Here is a 19,809-nt window from a genome sequence, read left to right on the forward strand (position 1 = left end):
GACGATGCAGTTGCACTGCGTTATTGAAAAAGGCTTCAGTAACGGGGAAAAAGGAGACCTTTCCCCATACGCAGTATGAGTGAAGTATTGAAAGGGAACTCCAGTTGCAATGTTGTCGTGTAGCCGGTGAAACTGGAGATTTTGGCTTGTGACGTCAGAACGCGTGCTGTTATCTCCTTTGATTGACGTCAGATTGTGTGCTGCTATGTCTTTGTTTACATGAGGTGATTCTGTGAAATGGCAGGCGTAGCCAAAATATTGCTCTAATTACTGTACTAACAGGGCTTATAGAGTGCCTCAGGGATGACATGTTTTTGTAAGCCAACCCGGAAATTAGCGGCGCATGGGTTCCATCGATCGAAAGCCTATGCATTTTTCCCATAGACTTTTGGAAAATCACAGAAAATAAGCTCTGTGTTTAACAAAGGGTTATGACACTTACACGTTTTGTCTATCAAGATAATCTTTACAAGTTAAAACAACATTTATACATTTTGAAGCCTAAATGAAGTGGTCAGATATAAAAAGCTAACTGTAGGCTATAAACGGACTACAGCACACCATGGTCTCGTGGATCAACGTCATCACCACCTCAAACTTTATTTTAAAAACAACTTTATTTATAAACATACTCGCTGATTATGATCTGTGCTGTTATGGATACTTATCCACTCTTTCATGAGAAATGCTGTCCAAATGTCCTGTTTGTTATGATGACGTCTAAAGTCCCCGCCAAAGGAAGTAGCCCCTTTTAGCGATTTGTTAGCAACCGCCGTTTTGAAGACACATTAAAGGTTTAAAAAAATCACAAGCGGGTTATAACTGGTGTGTTTTATTTCATAGATCAAAACGTGAAAATATTTCCACAGACCTTATTTCAGACGATTTAGCAAAATCCCATTAAAAAAAAACATTGACTTCGGAGCGATGGAACCGGAAGTCCTAAAATGCTAACTCGCTTCCAGGTTTTGCCTACAAAAACACGTCATCTCTGAGGCACTTATTACATGTATACAGGCTTCTGATTGGCCAACATGGCTTTAGGGTCAGGGTTATATCGCCACCTGTTGGTTTAGCATGCTCTTGACAGTGCATCATATGTTTTTGTATTTTTATGTGGACAAGATTTTTTTTAACGGAGGAAAAACTGTTTATAAAAATACCCGTACATGTGGACAGTTTCTATGGATTCTGATTGGAATATTATCACCTGTTGCTCATTTATTTACCTTTGTTATCTCTGTATTTATCTACCCTTAGTTTCCTCTGTTTATTGTTCCAAGTCATCTTTGTATTAAGTGGTTGTGCTATGTTTTATTCCTGTTAATCTCCTGCATGTTTCCTTTTTGAGATTAATATTAATATTATTTAATATATGTGTTTTTCCAGATGAGCTGGACCAAGGGGCACGAGGCACGTCTGCTCGGTGATGGTCCTCGAGGGACATTTGCTGCCAATGTGGAGTGGGTGCTAGTGAACTTCGGTTCACCATCTGCCCCCCTGAGGATGACATCACCAGCCCCACTCAGGACCCAGTGCCTGACCAGCCACCTCCTACACCTCTCATGGACAAGACACTTCTTACTTTTTAAAATATATTAATAGAAAAACAACCAATATACAACTTAAAATGAGCACAAAGTATTTTGAAACTTTGTGGTTGTCAAGTGTTTATGCAGTGTGTTGATCATCATGTTTACTCTGCTAGGATATTTATGTGAACTTGAGAGGAACGAGGTTGGCATAAGAATAGGACACAGAAACTGAGAAAAGCTCTTATGTTATTTGTTTGCAGATGCCACTTGCTTTGTCATTTTTAATTGTGACTGAGGTGCTGGAGAGTTATAAATTTGACTATAAATGCCAGTTCTGTCTGAACTATCGATTTCTCTTCCTGTAAAGCTCGTAACTATACTTGAACAGGAACAGGTGCTTTTCATGCTATTTTAAAGAACATTCTATTTTCAGAAAATATGAAACTTCTGCAGAGACGTGCTGTGAGAAGCATTTCGAACGGTGAAGTGAGTTACAACACAAAATCACAAAAATGTGTTCACAATAAAACACAAAAACCTAAAGTAGTAAACATACTTATACTTTTTCCAACCAAAACAAGTATACAAACTGCTGAACCATGGAAACAGACACACTAGAGCTTTCCATCACTGATTCAACCCTGTAAAGCTTCAAGGCCATTTCACAGGACAAACAACAAAACCTAAAAGTTTAAAGTTCATGAATGTATGAGTGATTGGAGGTACACTGTATGTATTTAAAGGTTAATGTTAATGAGGACACAGGACGTTCAGTCAGTGTATTGTATTAGTAACTCTGTTCACACAGCACACCTCCACTCAGTCTCAAAATTAGCAGCAGTAAAGGTCCATAAATATTAGGCCTACATTTTTCTCTCTTTTTTTTTTCTCCAGGAAAGATCTTGGCAGCTACACTGGTTTGACTGTTTTCTCATTTTTGGGTAGGTCTTAAATTATGTTTTTCTGTGCCATTCAATTTATTGAGCTGTTGGAAACTTTCAATTAGTTCATAAATATTCATAAATATGCTATGTATAGTATAGTAGTATAGTTCCCAAATTATTTTAAATTTAATTTTATATAATTTATGCATGTAAATACAAGTGTGTTTCTCCGCAGGACTGTCTGTTAATGTAGAGATGGACACTGCAGAGAAAATCATTCTTTTCTATTTTCTTTTACAAGGTTTGCTTTTCCTCCACTTTTAACTATTTTAACAAGTGCTAAACTATGATAACTTTTAATTTAGTATTTTTAACTAAATTAATTTCAGATATTGGTTTACACAATTTTTTTTTACTGGGATCTCACTCAAAATATTCAAAATTTACCCTTTTAAATGATCATATGTATTGCAATTAAATGTTTTGTGAAATTAATTTAAAAAACATTGTTTGTGTGTTTATAACACAACAGATGTGTTTGTGTGTCTGAATGCTTCACTCTTTGTTTCTGCTTGTGTCTGAATGATTTTCATCATGTGTGTTGAAGGTGTTTGTTGTAGAGATTTCAGCATCATTCTGACAGAGAAGATTGAAGCTCTCAGTGGATCATGTGTGATCATAAAGTGCACATTTGAGATTAACGATGAATATAACAAAGGCCTCTCTGAGAGTGATCCTACAGGATTGTGGCTCAAAGATGGAACTGATAAGAATATCAATCTAGTGTTTAACTCCAGTGATCCCAAACCTGATCACTTTAAAGGGGAAATAACTGGAAAACTACATGAGAAGAACTGCACCACTATCTTTTATAATGTTAGTTCAAATCATGCTGGTAAATATTACTTCAGGATTGAGAGTGCTGCTCTGAAATACACCTACACTGAAAAAACGGAAACATTTCCACTATAAATGTCCTTGGTGAGTGATTTAAGAACTTTATTTATAAATGAATGTGTTAAATTAATATTTAAAAAATATTTTACATGCCATCATTGTCACTTGATCTTGTTTTTGTGTGTATTTCAGAGTCTCCCCCCAAACCCACAGTGAAGCTGTATGTGGTTCAAGATCAGGAGGAGGTGTTGGAGGGGAGCTCTGTGAGTCTGCGCTGCTCTGCTGAGACTCTCTGCTCCTCTCCTCCACCAACTCTCACATGGAGCTCCACTCCCAGAATCCCCCTCAGTGAGAGCAGCAGACAACAGGAGCTCATCTCTGATCTGAACTTCACTGCTGCTCACCGTCACCACAGAGTCACTTTCACCTGCACTATAACCTACCAGATACTGGACAAGAACAAAACAGCACAGGACAACATCACATTACATGTTCAGTGTAGGATGTTTTTGTGGATTCACTTCTTTTCTCTTCTATAAGAAGCTAAAAATGTAAAATATCATTCTTTCTTTTTTCAGATGCCCCTAAAATCTCTCCCTCCTTCAAATGTAACAGAACTGATGTAATTGAATGTTTCTGTGAGGTTGATGGGAATCCCTCTCCTGAACTGGAGTGGCATCTGTCTGGACGTCCTGTCACTAACTCTTCAGACACGTTCATCAGTGAAGAGAGATTGAGCAGCACAGTCTTGAGGAGCTCCATCACTCTACATCAGTCACTCACACACACATCTCTGCAGTGTGTCGGCAACAACACTCGTGGCACTGAAAGAAAACTGTTTCAACTGCTTCCCCCAGTTTCATGTAAGTTTCAGTTCTGTGATTCATCCCATAGAACACAGATTGAGTATGGGCCTGTCCCAAATGGCACACTTGATGTGCTCTTGTGGTCTTGTGGACTCACAATGGCCGCTGTGCGTGTGTCTATTACATCCATAAGATATGTCCCATTTGTTATTTTATTTTTCTGAAGGGTGTTTGTGAGCGCCTCCTTTGGCGATCGATATGTGTCCTCGATTCTCACATTTTCTGAGTCTGTAATCCAAAGATCTACACAGCCGACTTCTTCTGAACAGTCAAAATGGCATTACATCACAAAAGTGTGGAATCAATTTGGGACAGGGTCTGTCTCTGTCCATCCCATTCATTGTCCATACCTCTTATCCTCTGCAGGGTTTTGGGAAATTGAGTATCTGTCAACTGATGATTAGTAAATTAAAAAAGTCGTAACAGCATCAGTCTTTAATGCTAATCTCTCAAAGATCTAAAGATTACGATATCACTCACTTGCTCTTGTTTAATTGAATCAGTGATTCATCAGTGGTTTTCCAAACACTCCTTTATTCTTCTTTAGGTTCGAATCGTTCCTCTGTGATGATTGGAGTTGCTGTTGCAGCTGTTCTGGTCATTATGTTCTGTGTCATTACATGGATCTGTGTACGGTAGGTGAACGACACATACAGTTGAGCTCAAAAGTTTACATATCCCTTGCAGAATCTTTAAAAATGTGAATAATTTTAACAAAATAAGAGAGATTATACAAAATGCATGTTAGTTTTAATTTAGTACTGTCCTAAGTAAGATATTTTACATAAAATATGTTTACATATGGCCCAACAATATCAACATGTATTTTTAATTTAGAAATTTCAAATATGTTCATCATAGAAGTGATGTATTTAAATCATGGTATTTATGAATTGCATTTTTACATCATGATTTTTGAACAAATGAATAAATCAAGACAAAAATGTATGAATGTTATTGCTTTATAAAACAAAATATCAAACCAAGAGGCATTTAATAAAAATAAAATAAAAAAAATAGGATAAACAAAACATTTCATAAAAATAAATGAATTAGCATTTAAGTGATTAAAAATAGATATAAAATTCAAAATGAAAATGAAACGTATTTTGACACTACACTTAGTGGTCGTCAGAGACTGTGAAAAGCAACACTATGGTTATTTCACACATTCACTAAAAACCACCAGTTGAGCAAAAATAAATAGAGAAGTTAGTTCTGAGAAAAGCTCTTATATCATTTGTTTGCAGATGCCACTTGATTTGCCATTTTGTATCTGCATTGTTATGGATATTCAAACATTTTTAAGTATAACTAACGTGTCTAAAGCATTTGGGGGTCACTGCACAAGTTGATTCACCTGCCAGTCACATCGGACTTATGATTTTGCTCTCTGTAAAGCTAGCATGTAATTGATATTAAACATTAACACATGTTTTCAGAGAATATATATATAAAAAAGTGCAGGACGCTCCTGACTAAGTCATTCAAACAGTAAGATTGAATTTCTAAATAGAAAGATATTATAATGGACTAAACATTAGTAACATATATCCTTTGTTTCCAGATTGTCCACCAAGCGGAAGGTGAGTCTTCTTTGTTATAAGGCCTGGATATATTAAAGGATTAATCCACTTTCTAATAAATTTTTCCTGATAATTTACTCACCCCCATGTCATCCAAATGGTTGAAGTTCAAAATGACAGTTTCAGTGCAGCTTCAAAGGGCTTTAAACGATACCAGACGAGGACTAAGGGTCTTATCTAGCGAACGATCAGTCGTTTTCTAAAAGAAAAATACAGCTTTATAAACACAAATGATCCGCATTGCAAGTGGTTCCGCCTGGAACTGGCGCCGCATTCGTTCCGTAAGTAGAATAGGGAAGGCGTAGGACATACAGCATAAGCTTTTTGAAGAATACGGAAAGCAGAAGCACTCGCAACGTGATAATTTGTGTTTATAAAGCATATACATTTGTATTTTTTTGTTAGAAAAAAGAAAATGAGTGATTGTTTCGCTAGATAAGACCCTTTTTACTCGTCTGGTGTCGTTTAAAGCCCGTTGAAGCTGCACTGAAACCGTTTGGAGGCCATTGAAGTCCACTATAAGGAGAATAATCCTGGAATGTTTTCATCAAAAAACCTTCATTTCTTTTCGACTGAAGAAAGAACGACATGGACATCTTGGATGACATGGGGGTGAGTAAAATATCAGGAAAATCTTATTTGAAAGTGAACTAATGCTTTAAGGTATGATATAGGTTGATGATGAAGATGATGATGATGAAGAAGATGATGATGATGATGATGGTGTTTGAGAGTGTTTTTGTTTTCAGGCTCAGAATGAGGCAGCAGACACATATGCTTCTCTTCAGCTCTCTGCTCCACCCTCTGAATATGAAACTTTGAACATTAAGAGAGATGACACACGATAAACAACAAATACACATTTCATCTTCTTCGTTTTCTTCAGTCAGTTGTTCTTTCAGGATTTATACAATGCATTTATTTCCACACGAAAAAACAAACAAACTAAATACACATTAAAAAACATAAAAACCCAACTAATTTCACATGGATCCCATGTCGGATTCATTACAAAAGCATGAAGACCAAGCCTCACTGCCAACAAATATGCATTTTATGTAATATTTTATGGAAAACTCTTTAGTTGTTTGAAATAAATATTTTAGCTTTAGCTTTAGATGGCTTGATTTCATAGTTTCTGTGTCCCATTTTGCCTACTTATACTATGTCGTAAAAGTATGTACTCTTTTTGTAAAGAAAAACTGGCCCCCTTTTTATTAGAGTTCTTTAATTACTATGTACTAACATTTATGTTTGGTGTACTATGATTTGGGACACACTAATTCAAATCTCAACTATTTAAGAAAGAGAAAAATAGCAAAAAAAAAAAAAAAAAATGTATATTTGCATGTATTCTAATTTTTATTTAATCTAATATCTAATTTTTGTATGGACTGTCTGGAAAAACAAAAACTTCTTTGTCTTGTAAAGTTCCCATTTATTACCATTAAGTTAATGCATGAGTTAACATGAACTAACAATGAGCAATATATTTTTAATATATTTATTAATCTTTGTTAATGTCAGTAAAAAATGTAATTGTTCAATTGTGTGTGTGAGTGTGCATGTGTGTGTGTGTGTTGTAAAATAATAAACTACATGTGTCTTTTTGTACTCTTCTTCTGGTTTTGGATACTGCAGCTTTTCCCCATGATTCAGGCTTTTGCTTTCTAAAGATTATAGCCATAAATAAATGCTTTTAAGAAGTTAACATTCTTTTTCAAAGTCCAGATATGGAGAAATGTCACAACACAGTTGTATTTTCTCATCTGAGCAACATATTAGAAATATATCTAAAAACCTAAATGCTGAAAGAATGCTGCTTTGTATCAAACCACCCATGTTCAGTCAGCGGTGTAGTGTGAACTCTGTCAGTAAATCACCGGTGGAGGTGCAGAGCAGTGGTGTAGCGCAGATCTTGATGGAGTTGTAATTTTTATGGCATCAAGTGAATTCCAGTCTGAAGAGAGTGAGAATCTCTATGTCCTACTGACTCCAAACAGTAGAGAACTGAATTTTCTTTAAGATTAATGAATGCAGTTTTTCAACCACTGCTTTACTAGGAAAACATTGCAAGAAGATCTCCAGTCCTGTCATGATGCCACAGTATATGATTATGTAAAAATATAAAAGCTTTTTAAAGTGCTTCACAGTGTTTATCTGGGAATTTTAAGGAAATTCAGTAATGGCTTAATTTAGTCATTAAGTTGGGATAGAAAATAAATGGCCAGTTCATGTCTACATTGAGCTAATATGCAGATATATATATAATATTTCCCTTTTCTGTTCAAAGATATGATTACACTGTATCAGATGTTTTTGGGTTAAGAAAAAATGAAGCTCTTCTTAGTATATGAATGCTGAGCAGGAAACTGATGGAACTGTCACATTTATTTTTCAATACCGGAAATAACAGCAACTGAATATGTCTTAAAGTTCAAAACTTGAAGTACAGTATAATCAGTTTACTAAATTATTGATATGTAATGTTGCTCTGTCTGTGAAATGTTGATGGCAGATACAGGAAGTTGTTCACTAGCTGTCAGTCAGTATATCATGTTCACACAGCACAGTTTCACTCAGTCTCAAATCATCGGCAGACGCCAAAATACAGAACTTGGAGTCCTTCTGCATTTAGGAAAAAATACTAAAATATAATTTTTTTCTCATCTCTGGCAAGTCTTGAACTTTTCTTATTCTTCTTTAGATGTTTCTTCAGACATGTTGTTCAGTTTATTGAGCTGCTGTGAGTTTATAAATATGTTTCAGTATAATTATGAAAATGATCAGTTTTCATTCCTTTCAGAGGCTAAATTTATGATTTCTATGAGTTTATTTGGCTACAATTTACAATTAGGTTTCATTAGTTAACATTAGTTAATGTGTTAACTAACATGAATTAACAATGAGCAATACATTTGTTACTGTATTCATTTTTTGTTAATGTTAGTTAATAAAATTATAATTGTTCATTGTTTATGTTAGTTCACAGTGCATTATAATGTTAACAAATACTTTTGATTTTAAGAAGGTATGAGTAAATGTTGAAATGAACATTATGATTAATAAATGCTGAAGTATTGTTCATTCTTAGTTCATGTTAACTACTGAAAACTTACTATAAAGTGTTTACTTTTAGATGATTAACCATTTATTTTTGTCATTTGATCAGATTTACAAGTGTGTTTCTCCACAGGACTGAGCGTCTGATAATGAAGAGATGAACACTGTAGAGAAAACAATTCTTTTCTTTTTTCTGCTACAAGGTGTGGTTTCCTTTCTCTTCTTCACATCTAGTTTTTAAACAAAAGTGTGTTGTGAATTCAAGTGCTAAACTGTTATTCTCTATGTGATCCTATAGTGCTTCAGATAATTTACTTACAGACACTTCAGAACATTTATACAACGTTGAATTTTCTCATGACTTGAAAAGAATATTATTACTATTTTAATTAAATTATTTTACTGTTGTTCCTGTTCTGCTTATGTTTACCCTTTTAATAATGACCATGTAATGCAAATGAATGTTTTGTAATGGGAAAAAAATAATAACTTTGTAGCATTTTGTATAACAACAGAAATGTTTATCTGTCTGAATGCTTCAGTGTTTATTTCTGCTTGTGTCTGAATGATTTTCATCATGTGTGTTGAAGGTGTTTGTTGTAGAGATTTCAGCATCAGTCTGACAGAGAAGATTGAAGCTCTCAGTGGATCATGTGTGATCATAAATTGCACATTTGAGATTGAGGAGAAATATGACACAAACCTCACTGAGAGTGCTGCTACAGGATTGTGGTACAAAGATGAACATAATGTGAATAACCAAGTGTTTAACTCTAGAGATCCCAAACCTGATCACTTTAAAGGAGAAATAACTGGAAAACTACATGAGAAGAACTGCACCACTATCTTTTATGATGTTAGTTCAAAACATGCTGGTAAATATTACTTCAAGATTGAGAGTGGTGCTCTGAAATACACCTACACTGAAAAACAAAACATCTCCACTATAAATGTCCTTGGTGAGTGATTTAAGAACTTTATTTATAAATGAATGTGTTAAATTAATATTTAAAAAATATTTTACATGCCATCATTGTCACTTGATCTTGTATTTGTGTGTATTTCAGAGTCTCCCCCCAAACCCACAGTGAAGCTGTATGTGGTTCAGGATCAGGAGGAGGTGTTGGAGAGGAGCTCTGTGAGTCTGCGCTGCTCTGCTGAGACTCTCTGCTCCTCTCCTCCACCAACTCTCACATGGAGCTCCACTCCCAGAATCCCCCTCAGTGAGAGCAGCAGACAACAGGAGCTCATCTCTGATCTGAACTTCACTGCTGCTCACCGTCACCACAGAGTCACTTTCACCTGCACTATAACCTACCAGATACTGGACAAGAACAAAACAGCACAGGACAGCATCACATTACATGTTCAGTGTAGGATGTTTTTGTGGATTCACTTCTTTTCTCTTCTATAAGAAGCTAAAAATTTAAAATATCATTCTTTCTTTTTTCAGATGCCCCTAAAATCTCTTCCTCCTCCAAATGTAACAGAACTGGACTATCCGTGTATGTCTGTGAGGTTGATGGGAATCCCTCTCCTAAACTGGAGTGGCATCTGTCTGGACGTCCTGTCACTAACTCTTCAGACACGTTCATCAGTGAAGAGCGATTTAGCAGCACAGTCTTGAGGAGCTCCATCACTCTACATCAGTCACTCACACACACATCTCTGCAGTGTGTCGGCAACAACACTCGTGGCACTGAAAGAAAACTGTTTCAACTGCTTCCCCCTGTTTCACGTAAGTTTCAGTTTTGTTATTCATCCCATAGAACACAAATAGAGCATTGCCCTATCCAAAATGGCACACTTGATGTTCTCTTGTGGTCACATGGACTCACAATGGCCGCTGTGCGTGTGTCTATTACATCCATAAGATATGTCCCATTTGTTATTTTATTTTTCTGAAGGGTGTTTGTGAGCTCCCCTTTGGCGATCAATATGTGTCCTCGGTGCTCACATTTTCTGAGTCTGTAATCCAGAGATCTACACAGCAGACTTCTTCTAAACAGTTAAAGTGGCACTATGTCACAAAAGTGTGGACTCAGAGGAAAATCGCGAGGGCTTAGGGTTCAATTTGGGACAGGGTCTATCTCTACCCATCCCACCGATTCTCCATACCAATTATCCTCTGCAGGGTTTTGGGAAATTGAGTATCTGTTAGTAAATGAAAAAAGTCGTAACAGCATCAGTCTTTAATGCTAATCTCTCACTTTTTTTATCATTCCTATGTTCCTGCCATCATTCTTATTTTGTTGTTTAAAGATTACGATATCACTCACTAGCTCTTGTTTAATTGAATCAGTGAATCATCAGTGGTTTTCCAAACACTCCTTTATTCTTCTTTAGGTTCGAATCGTTCCTCTGTGATGATTGGAGTTGCTGTTGCAGCTGTTCTGGTCATTATGTTCTGTGTCATTACATGGATCTGTGTACGGTAGGTGAACGACACATACAGTTGAGCTCAAAAGTTTACATATCCCTTGCAGAATCTTTAAAAATGTGAATAATTTTAACAAAATAAGAGAGATTATACAAAATGCATGTTAATTTTAATTTAGTACTGTCCTAAGTAAGATATTTTACATAAAATATGTTTACATATGGCCCACAAGACAAAAAATAGCTGAATTTATTAAAATGACCCCATTTAAAAGTTTACCCTTGATTCTTATTACCGTGTGTGGTTACCTGGATGATCTACGACTGTTTGTTTGTTTTGTGATGGTTGTTCATGAGTCTCTTGTTTGTTCTGAACAGTTAAACTGCCCAACGTTCTTCAGAAAAATCCTCCAGGTTTTGCAGGATCTTACGTTTTCAAGAAATGTTTGCATATTTGAACCCTTTCCAGCAGTGACTGCATGATTTTGAGATCCATCTTTTCACACTGAGGACAATTGAGGGACTCAAACACAACCATTAAAAAAGGTTCAAACATTCACTGATGCTCCAGAATGAAACACGATGCAGTAAAAGCCGGGGGGGGGGGGGGACTTTTTGAATTTGAATATCGAGGTAAATTGTACTTGATTTTCATGACATCACATCGCACTTCAGCGTCTCATCAAATCTTCAGTCCAATCAAATGCTCTCTAGAATCTGAAGTCCCGCCTCCTCCTACATGATCAACAAACACTGAAGCTGGCTGAATTTGGTCATTTGTTCACACATTTACTAGTTTCTACATGGTGAATGGCCATTCACCATGCAGAAACTAGTAAATGTGTGAACAAATGACCAAATTCAGCCAGCTTCATTGTTTCATTGTTTCACAGCTTCATTGCATTTTTACATCATGATTTTTGAACAAATGAATAAATCAAGACAAAAATGTATGAATGTTATTGCTTTATAAAACAAAATATCAAACCAAGAGGCATTTAAAAAAAAAAATAGGATAAACAAAACATTTCATAAAAATAAATGAATTAGCATTTAAGTGATTAAAAATAAATATAAAATTCAAAATGAAAATGAAACGTATTTTGACACTACACTTAGTGGTCGTCAGAGACTGTGAAAAGCAACACTATGGTTATTTCACACATCCACTAAAAACCACCAGTTGAGCAAAAATAAATAGAGAAGTTAGTTCTGAGAAAAGCTCTTATATCATTTGTTTGCAGATGCCACTTGATTTGCCATTTTGTATCTGCATTGTTATGGATATTCAAACATTTTTAAGTATAACTAACGTGTCTAAAGCATTTGGGGGTCACTGCACAAGTTGATTCACCTGCCAGTCACATCTGACTTATGATTTTGCTCTCTGTAAAGCTAGCATGTAATTGATATTAAACATTAACACATGTTTTCAGAGAATATATATATAAAAAAGTGCAGGACGCTCCTGACTAAGTCATTCAAACAGTAAGATTGAATTTCTAAATAGAAAGATATTATAATGGACTAAACATTAGTAACATATATCCTTTGTTTCCAGATTGTCCACCAAGCGGAAGGTGAGTCTTCTTTGTTATAAGGCCTGGATATATTAAAGGATTAATCCACTTTCTAATAAATTTTTCCTGATAATTTACTCACCCCCATGTCATCCAAATGGTCGAAGTTCAAAATGACAGTTTCAGTGCAGCTTCAAAGGGCTTTAAACGATACCAGACGAGGACTAAGGGTCTTATCTAGCGAACGATCAGTCGTTTTCTAAAAGAAAAATACAGCTTTATAAACACAAATGATCCGCATTGCAAGTGGTTCCGCCTGGAACTGGCGCCGCATTCGTTCTGTAAGTTGAATAGGGAAGGCGTAGGACATACAGCATAAGCTTTTTGAAGAATACGGAAAGCAGAAGCACTCGCAACGTGATAATTTGTGTTTATAAAGCATATACATTTGTATTTTTTTGTTAGAAAAAAGAAAATGGCAGATCGTTTCGCTAGATAAGACCCTTATTACTTGTTTGGTGTCGTTTAAAGCCCGTTGAAGCTGCACTGAAACCGTTTGGAGGCCATTGAAGTCCACTATAAGGAGAATAATCCTGGAATGTTTTCATCAAAAAACCTTCATTTCTTTTCGACTGAAGAAAGAACGACATGGACATCTTGGATGACATGGGGGTGAGTAAAATATCAGGAAAATCTTATTTGAAAGTGAACTAATGGTTTAAGGTATGATATAGGTTGATGATGATGATGATGAAGATGATGATGGTGATGATGATGATGATGATGATGATGGTGTTTGAGAGTGTTTTTGTTTTCAGGCTCAGAATGAGGCAGCAGACACATATGCTTCTCTTCAGCTCTCTGCTCCACCCTCTGAATATGAAACTTTGAACATTAAGAGAGATGACAAACAACTAACTTAATAAAAACTAAATTCTATTTTTTTTTTTTTTTTTTAACTAGAACTAATTTCACATGGATGCTATGTCTGATTCATTACAAAAGCATGAAGACCAAGCCTCACTGGCAACAAATATGCATTTTTTATTATATTTTATAGAAATGTGTTTAGTTGTTTGAAATGAACATTTATTTTCCCATTCAAGCACATTTGCAATTTGCTTGTCAGGAAAAAAAAGAGGTTTAGATGGCTTGATTTCATAGATGTTGTGTCTCATTTTGCCTACTTATACTATGCCGTAAAAGTATGTACTCTTTTTGTAAAGAAAAGGTGGTCGCACTTTATATTAGTGTTTTTAACCTCTATGTACTAACATTTAAATGAATCATTTGATACAATGCACTTATTGTGTACATACATGTTTTTACATTGTACTTATATTTTAAAAAATACCTTCAAGTAATTACAGCTGTAATAATTAATTTCTGCAATTACATCTATAATTACATAATTGTTGAACCTTCCCTTACACCTTAGCCCACCCTTAAACCTATAGTCAACCAAACCTGTCCTTATAACGTTACCCGTATCCCACCTCAATCACAGCAAAAGTGTTTTGCATTACAATATGAACACAAAGTACATTGTACTAATTTGTTTTGATGTAAGTACATAGTAGTTAAGATCACCTGATATAAAGACACAATCACCTGGATCAACATGCACATTGCCCAATTTCTATATCCTAATTATTGTTAATGTAATTCATTTTTCCAGGAGCTCATTGCTTCTACCTTCTGTTAAACTGCTAATTAATTAATTGCCTAAATTATTACATTATTTGCTAACTGCATTCTTAAATTGTGATGTTGACATGCATTCTCTGTAAAGCTGCTTTGAAATGATATGTATCATGAAAAGCACTATACAAATAAATGTGAATTGAAATTAAAAAAGTCTGACCGAAACAAGTAGTTACCTATGTAGCAGAAGAGTAGTCTTTGGGACACACCTGAACTACCACATCATAACTGCGTTCTCTTGCATAGTTATGTGTATTCTGTCCTGTCAATCATCCTGTATCCTCATATACACATTCCACATTCAATTTAATTAAATTTACACTACTCAAACCAATCTTCTTAATCGGGCCTTTCATTATAAGAAATCTGATCATGATTCTTTTTTTTCACTTTTTTTTTCTGAACCAAATCCTCATCCAAAGCGCAATGGTTTGTAGGCAATATTAACTGTTAGACTGTTCATGTTACATCCATACATCTACTGGGAAAAGTAAACCATCTGAGTAGGTTTGGTATATGATTTGGGACACACTTATTCTAATCTCTCAAACTATTTAGAAAAGGGAAAGATTACAAAAAATGTATATGTGCATCTATCTAATTTTTATTTAATCTATTTTTATTTAATCTCATTTGTGTCTTTTTGTGGACTATTATATGGATTATATAATATATATATATTATCTTTGTTAATGTTAGTGTTAGATTTTTGCTCCTAATTCGTTTTACCAACATAAAATCTATCAGTTAGTAAAATATCTCATTGTTCATTGTTTGTTCATGTTAGTTCAGAGTGCATTAACAAATGTTGACAAATACAGCTTTGGACTAAAAGTGTATCGGTAAATGTTGAAATCACCACTGACTAAGATGAATAATTTCTGAAGAAGTAGGGAAGTGTTTATTGTTAGTTCATGTTCACTAATTTCACCGGTGGAGGTACAGAGCATTGATGTAGTGCAGATCTTGATGGAGTTGTAAGTTGTATTGCAGCAGTCTGAAGTTAGTGAGCATCTCTATGTCCTACTGACTCCAAACAGTAAAGAACTGAATTTTTTTCTTAGATTATTGACTTCAACAATGCAGTTTTTTCCACCACTTCTTTATTAGGAAAACATCACAAGAAGATCTCCAGTCCTGTCATGATGATTATGTAAACATAAAAGCTTTTTAAAGTGCTTCACAGTGTTTATCTGGGAATTTTCAGGAAATTCAATAATGGCTTAATTTAGTTATTAAAGGGATAGATCACCCAAAAATGAAATTTCTATCGTCATTTACTCACCATCAAGTTCCAAATCTGTATATTAACTCATATTAGCTCATCAGCAGCAAATGTAGACATGAACTGGCCATTTCTTTCTTGACCATCACCCAAAAACATCTGATACAGTGTAATCATATCTTTGAACAGAAAAAGGAAATAGTGTATATATATATATATATATATATATATATATATATATATATATATATACTATTTCCCTTTTTTGTTTAAAGATATGATTACACTGTATCAGATGTTTTTGGGTTAAGAAAAAATGAAGCTCTTCTTAGGATATGAATGCTGAGCAGGAAACTGATGGAACTGTCACATTTATTTTTCAATACCGGAAATAACAGCAACTGAATATGTCTTAAAGTTCAAAACTTGAAGTACAGTATAATCAGTTTACTAAATTATTGATATGTAATGTTGCTCTGTCTGTGAAATGTTGATGGCGGATACAGGAAATTGTTCACTAGCTGTCAGTCAGTATATCATGTTCACACAGCACAGTTTCACTCAGTCTCAAATCATCGGCAGACGCCAAAATACAGAACTTGGAGTCCTTCTGCATTTAGGAAAAAATACTAAAATATAATTTTTTTCTCATCTCTGGCAAGTCTTGAACTTTTCTTATTCTTATTTAGATGTTTCTTCAGACGTGTTGTTCAGTTTATTGAGCTGCTGGACACTTACAATGAGTTAATAATTACTAAAATTATCAGTTTTCATTCTTTTCAGAGGCTAAATTTATGATTTCTATGAGTTTATTTGGCAACACTTTACAATTAGGTTTCATTAGTTACATGAATTAACATGAATTAACAATGAGCAATACATTTGTTACAGTATTCATTATTTGTTAATGTTAGTTAATAAAAATATAATTGTTCATTGTTTATGTTAGTTCACAGTGCATTATAATGTTAATAAATACTTTTGATTTTAAGAAGGTATGAGTAAATGTTGAAATGAACATTATGATTAATAAATGCTGAAGTATTGTTCATTCTTAGTTCATGTTAACTAAAGTAGTTAACTAATGTTAACTACTGAAAACTTACTGTAAATGTCACAGACACGTCAGGTTCCACCTCACTGCAGTACCCACGCACTCAATCACCAGCCTTCTAATCACCGCCACCTGCACGTCATTACTCTGCAATCACCAGCACCATAAAGCCACCACACTCACACACACTCACTGTCCGGTCTCGTTCGCACTACGTGATATGTATGCTTACCTTAAGGACTCCCAAACGACTTACCTACCTGCTCCAGCGATCTCCTTCATCTCCTTCGTCTCCTGGTCTCCCCGTGTGCAAACCTACCTGTGTGTGTGAGTGTCTCCATCGTCTCCCTCCACTGCATCTCTCATCCAGCATCTGCAAGTTGAAAAGGACAGTATTATATCCCATTCATCTCTCATCACGCTATATCTGCCTGTTATCATTCTGTGCTCTACTGTTTGTAAATAAATACTTAACTGGATTGCTTCTACTTCAGTCTCCGTGTCTCTGTTGTAACAGAAGACCGGACCCAAAACAACTTCACAGTATGAGCACCAACGACCCGTTTCAAGAGCTCGTGGACACGCTGCGCCGAGCACTCACACCACAGCTATCGTCATCTTCCTCTAGCAACGCTTCCACTCCAGCACCAGCCAGCACCGCTTCCTCACCTGCATTCACCGCCAGTCCCATGGCCAAACCGGCGCCCTACTCTGGATCGGCGGAGGAATGCAGCGGATTCCTTCTCCAATGCGAACTGGTCCTGGAGATGCAGCCGCAATTCTACACCACCGACACGGCTAAAATAGCGTTCATCATCTCGCAATTGCAAGGTAAGGCCCTGCAATGGGCAGACTCTCTGTGGACTCAAAAGGGCCCTGTGGTCAGATCTTACTCGGCGTTCGTCTCTCACTTCCGAGAGGTCTTCGGGAGACCTCTGACGGATTCATCGACTGGTGAGAAACTCTATAATCTAAAACAACGTAATCTCTCTGTTAACGAATATGCCTTGCAGTTCCGAACGCTAGCCGCCACCAGCGGATGGAATGAACAAGCTCTCATCACATCATTCCGTCAGGGGTTGGAACCCAATATGCGGCTGCATCTCGCTGCATACGAGGACTCCATTGGACTGGAACGCTTCATCCAACTCGCCATTCGCGTGGGGTCCCGTATGCAGTCGTGTCTCCTAGAGCACCAGGGCCAGTCAACCATCACCAACCTCCTCCGTCGGTCCGAACCCGTCAGCTCTCCAGAACCAGCCACCGAACCCATGCAGATTGATCATTCTCGTCTCACCACAAATGAGAGACAAAGAAGGCTGACCCTGAACTTATGTTTATATTGTGGATTACCGGGGCATGTCATCTCCACATGCCCAACCCGTCCTCCTCGGCCCGTGGTGAGTGCAATTTTTCCCTCTATCCAAAAAATGAAACCACTCACTACTGTTGTAATCCTTACTACTGCAAACACCTCTGTTCCAGTGGTGGCGCTCCTCGACTCAGGGTCAGCAGGAAATTTCATCTCTGGTGCCCTCTGCCGACAACTCAACCTCAAAGTCTCCCCGTCTCCGACTAGCTATCAAATCCACTCCATCACGGGCAAACCCCTGAGCCGTAAGAACATCCGTCATTATGTGGGACCTCTTCAACTCTGTGTCGGCATCCTGCACTCGGAGAAGGTACATCTGCTGGTTCTGGAGGAATCCACCGCTGACGTGGTTCTAGGGCGCCCGTGGCTAGAACAACACAATCCCACCATCTCTTGGCGCACGGGCGAAATCCTGAAGTGGGGCGATCACTGCTTTCCCGACTGTTTCCCAGCGCTTCCTGTTCCAAAGTCTCCACTCTCCAAGTCTCTCTCCATGAACGCCACCTCTATCGAAAGCCCTGTCGAGAAACGCTCCGTGGATGTTCCCCCGGACTACGCCCCCTTCAGTGACGTTTTCTGCCCGCAGCGCGCCTCCAAACTTCCTCCACACCGGCCATGGGACTGTGCCATCGATCTGCTACCGGGTGAACCAGTGCCTAGGGGACGCATTTACCCCCTATCACTTCCGGAGGAGAAGGCCATGGAGGAATACATCAAAGAGGCACTCGAACAGGGATACATCCGCCCGTCTACTTCCCCTGCTGCTTCAAGCTTCTTTTTTGTGGCAAAGAAGGACGGAGGCTTGAGGCCCTGCATCGACTACCGTGCCCTCAACAAAATCACTGTCAAATTCCGCTACCCACTTCCCCTCGTCCCAGCGGCCCTGGAACATCTCCGCGGTGCCACTGTGTTCACCAAGTTGGACCTCCGCAGCGCGTACAACCTCATCCGGATACGTGAGGGGGACGAGTGGAAGACCGCCTTTGTCACGCCCACCGGACACTACGAATATCTCGTCATGCCGTATGGCCTGGTCAACGCCCCCTCCGTATTCCAGGATTTCATTCATGAGGTGCTCCGGGAGTATCTCCACAAGTTCGTTCTGGTATATATTGATGACATCCTCATCTACTCCCGGAGCTTGGCCGAACATCGCCACCACGTTGCGGAGGTCCTTCAACGCTTACGACAGTTTCACCTCTTCCTAAAAGCTGAGAAGTGCTCTTTTCACCAACCCTCCGTACAGTTTCTAGGATACATCATTGACCACAGTGGCATCCGGATGGACGAGGGGAAGGTCACCGCTATCCAGTCCTGGCCCACTCCATCAACTATCAAAGAGCTCCAACGATTCCTAGGATTCTCCAACTTCTACCGCAGATTTATCAAGAATTACAGTACCATCGTCAGTCCCCTCACTAACTTACTCCGTAACCAGCCCAAGTCTCTGTCCTGGTCCCAACTTGCCACCAACGCCTTCGAGACCCTGAAAAGAGCCTTCACCACCGCTCCCCTCCTCGTCCACCCTAACCCGGACCTACCATTCATCGTGGAAGTGGACGCCTCCACCACCGGAGTGGGAGCGGTCCTTTCACAGCAGCAGGGGATGCCAAGTAGACTCCATCCATGCGCCTTCTTCTCCCGCAAGCTCAACCCGGCGGAGGCCAACTATAACATCGGTGACCGCGAACTCCTGGCCGTCAAGCTTGCCCTCGAGGAGTGGA

The 19,809-nt window shown here is 37.7% G+C and overlaps 1 protein-coding gene across 1 annotated transcript; it reads left to right on the top strand.

The window, feature by feature from the left end:
• Window positions 1-1,608: 1,608 nt before the first annotated feature.
• Window positions 1,609-14,562, top strand: LOC137024616 (hemicentin-1-like). The gene is given in 17 exon segments (XM_067392363.1): window positions 1,609-2,021; window positions 2,430-2,476; window positions 2,655-2,720; window positions 3,027-3,361; window positions 3,364-3,400; window positions 3,509-3,814; window positions 3,895-4,179; window positions 4,730-4,817; window positions 5,750-5,768; window positions 6,518-6,611; window positions 8,987-9,034; window positions 9,422-9,790; window positions 9,899-10,204; window positions 10,285-10,569; window positions 11,178-11,265; window positions 12,772-12,790; window positions 13,549-14,562. Coding segments are annotated over 15 exon segments (2,430 nt in total). The 5' UTR covers window positions 1,609-2,021; window positions 2,430-2,476; window positions 2,655-2,674; the 3' UTR covers window positions 13,654-14,562.
• The last annotated feature ends 5,247 nt before the right edge of the window (window positions 14,563-19,809 follow it).

Source organism: Chanodichthys erythropterus, chromosome 8 (assembly GCF_024489055.1).
Source record: "Chanodichthys erythropterus isolate Z2021 chromosome 8, ASM2448905v1, whole genome shotgun sequence".
Classification (NCBI taxonomy): Eukaryota; Metazoa; Chordata; class Actinopteri; order Cypriniformes; family Xenocyprididae; genus Chanodichthys; species Chanodichthys erythropterus.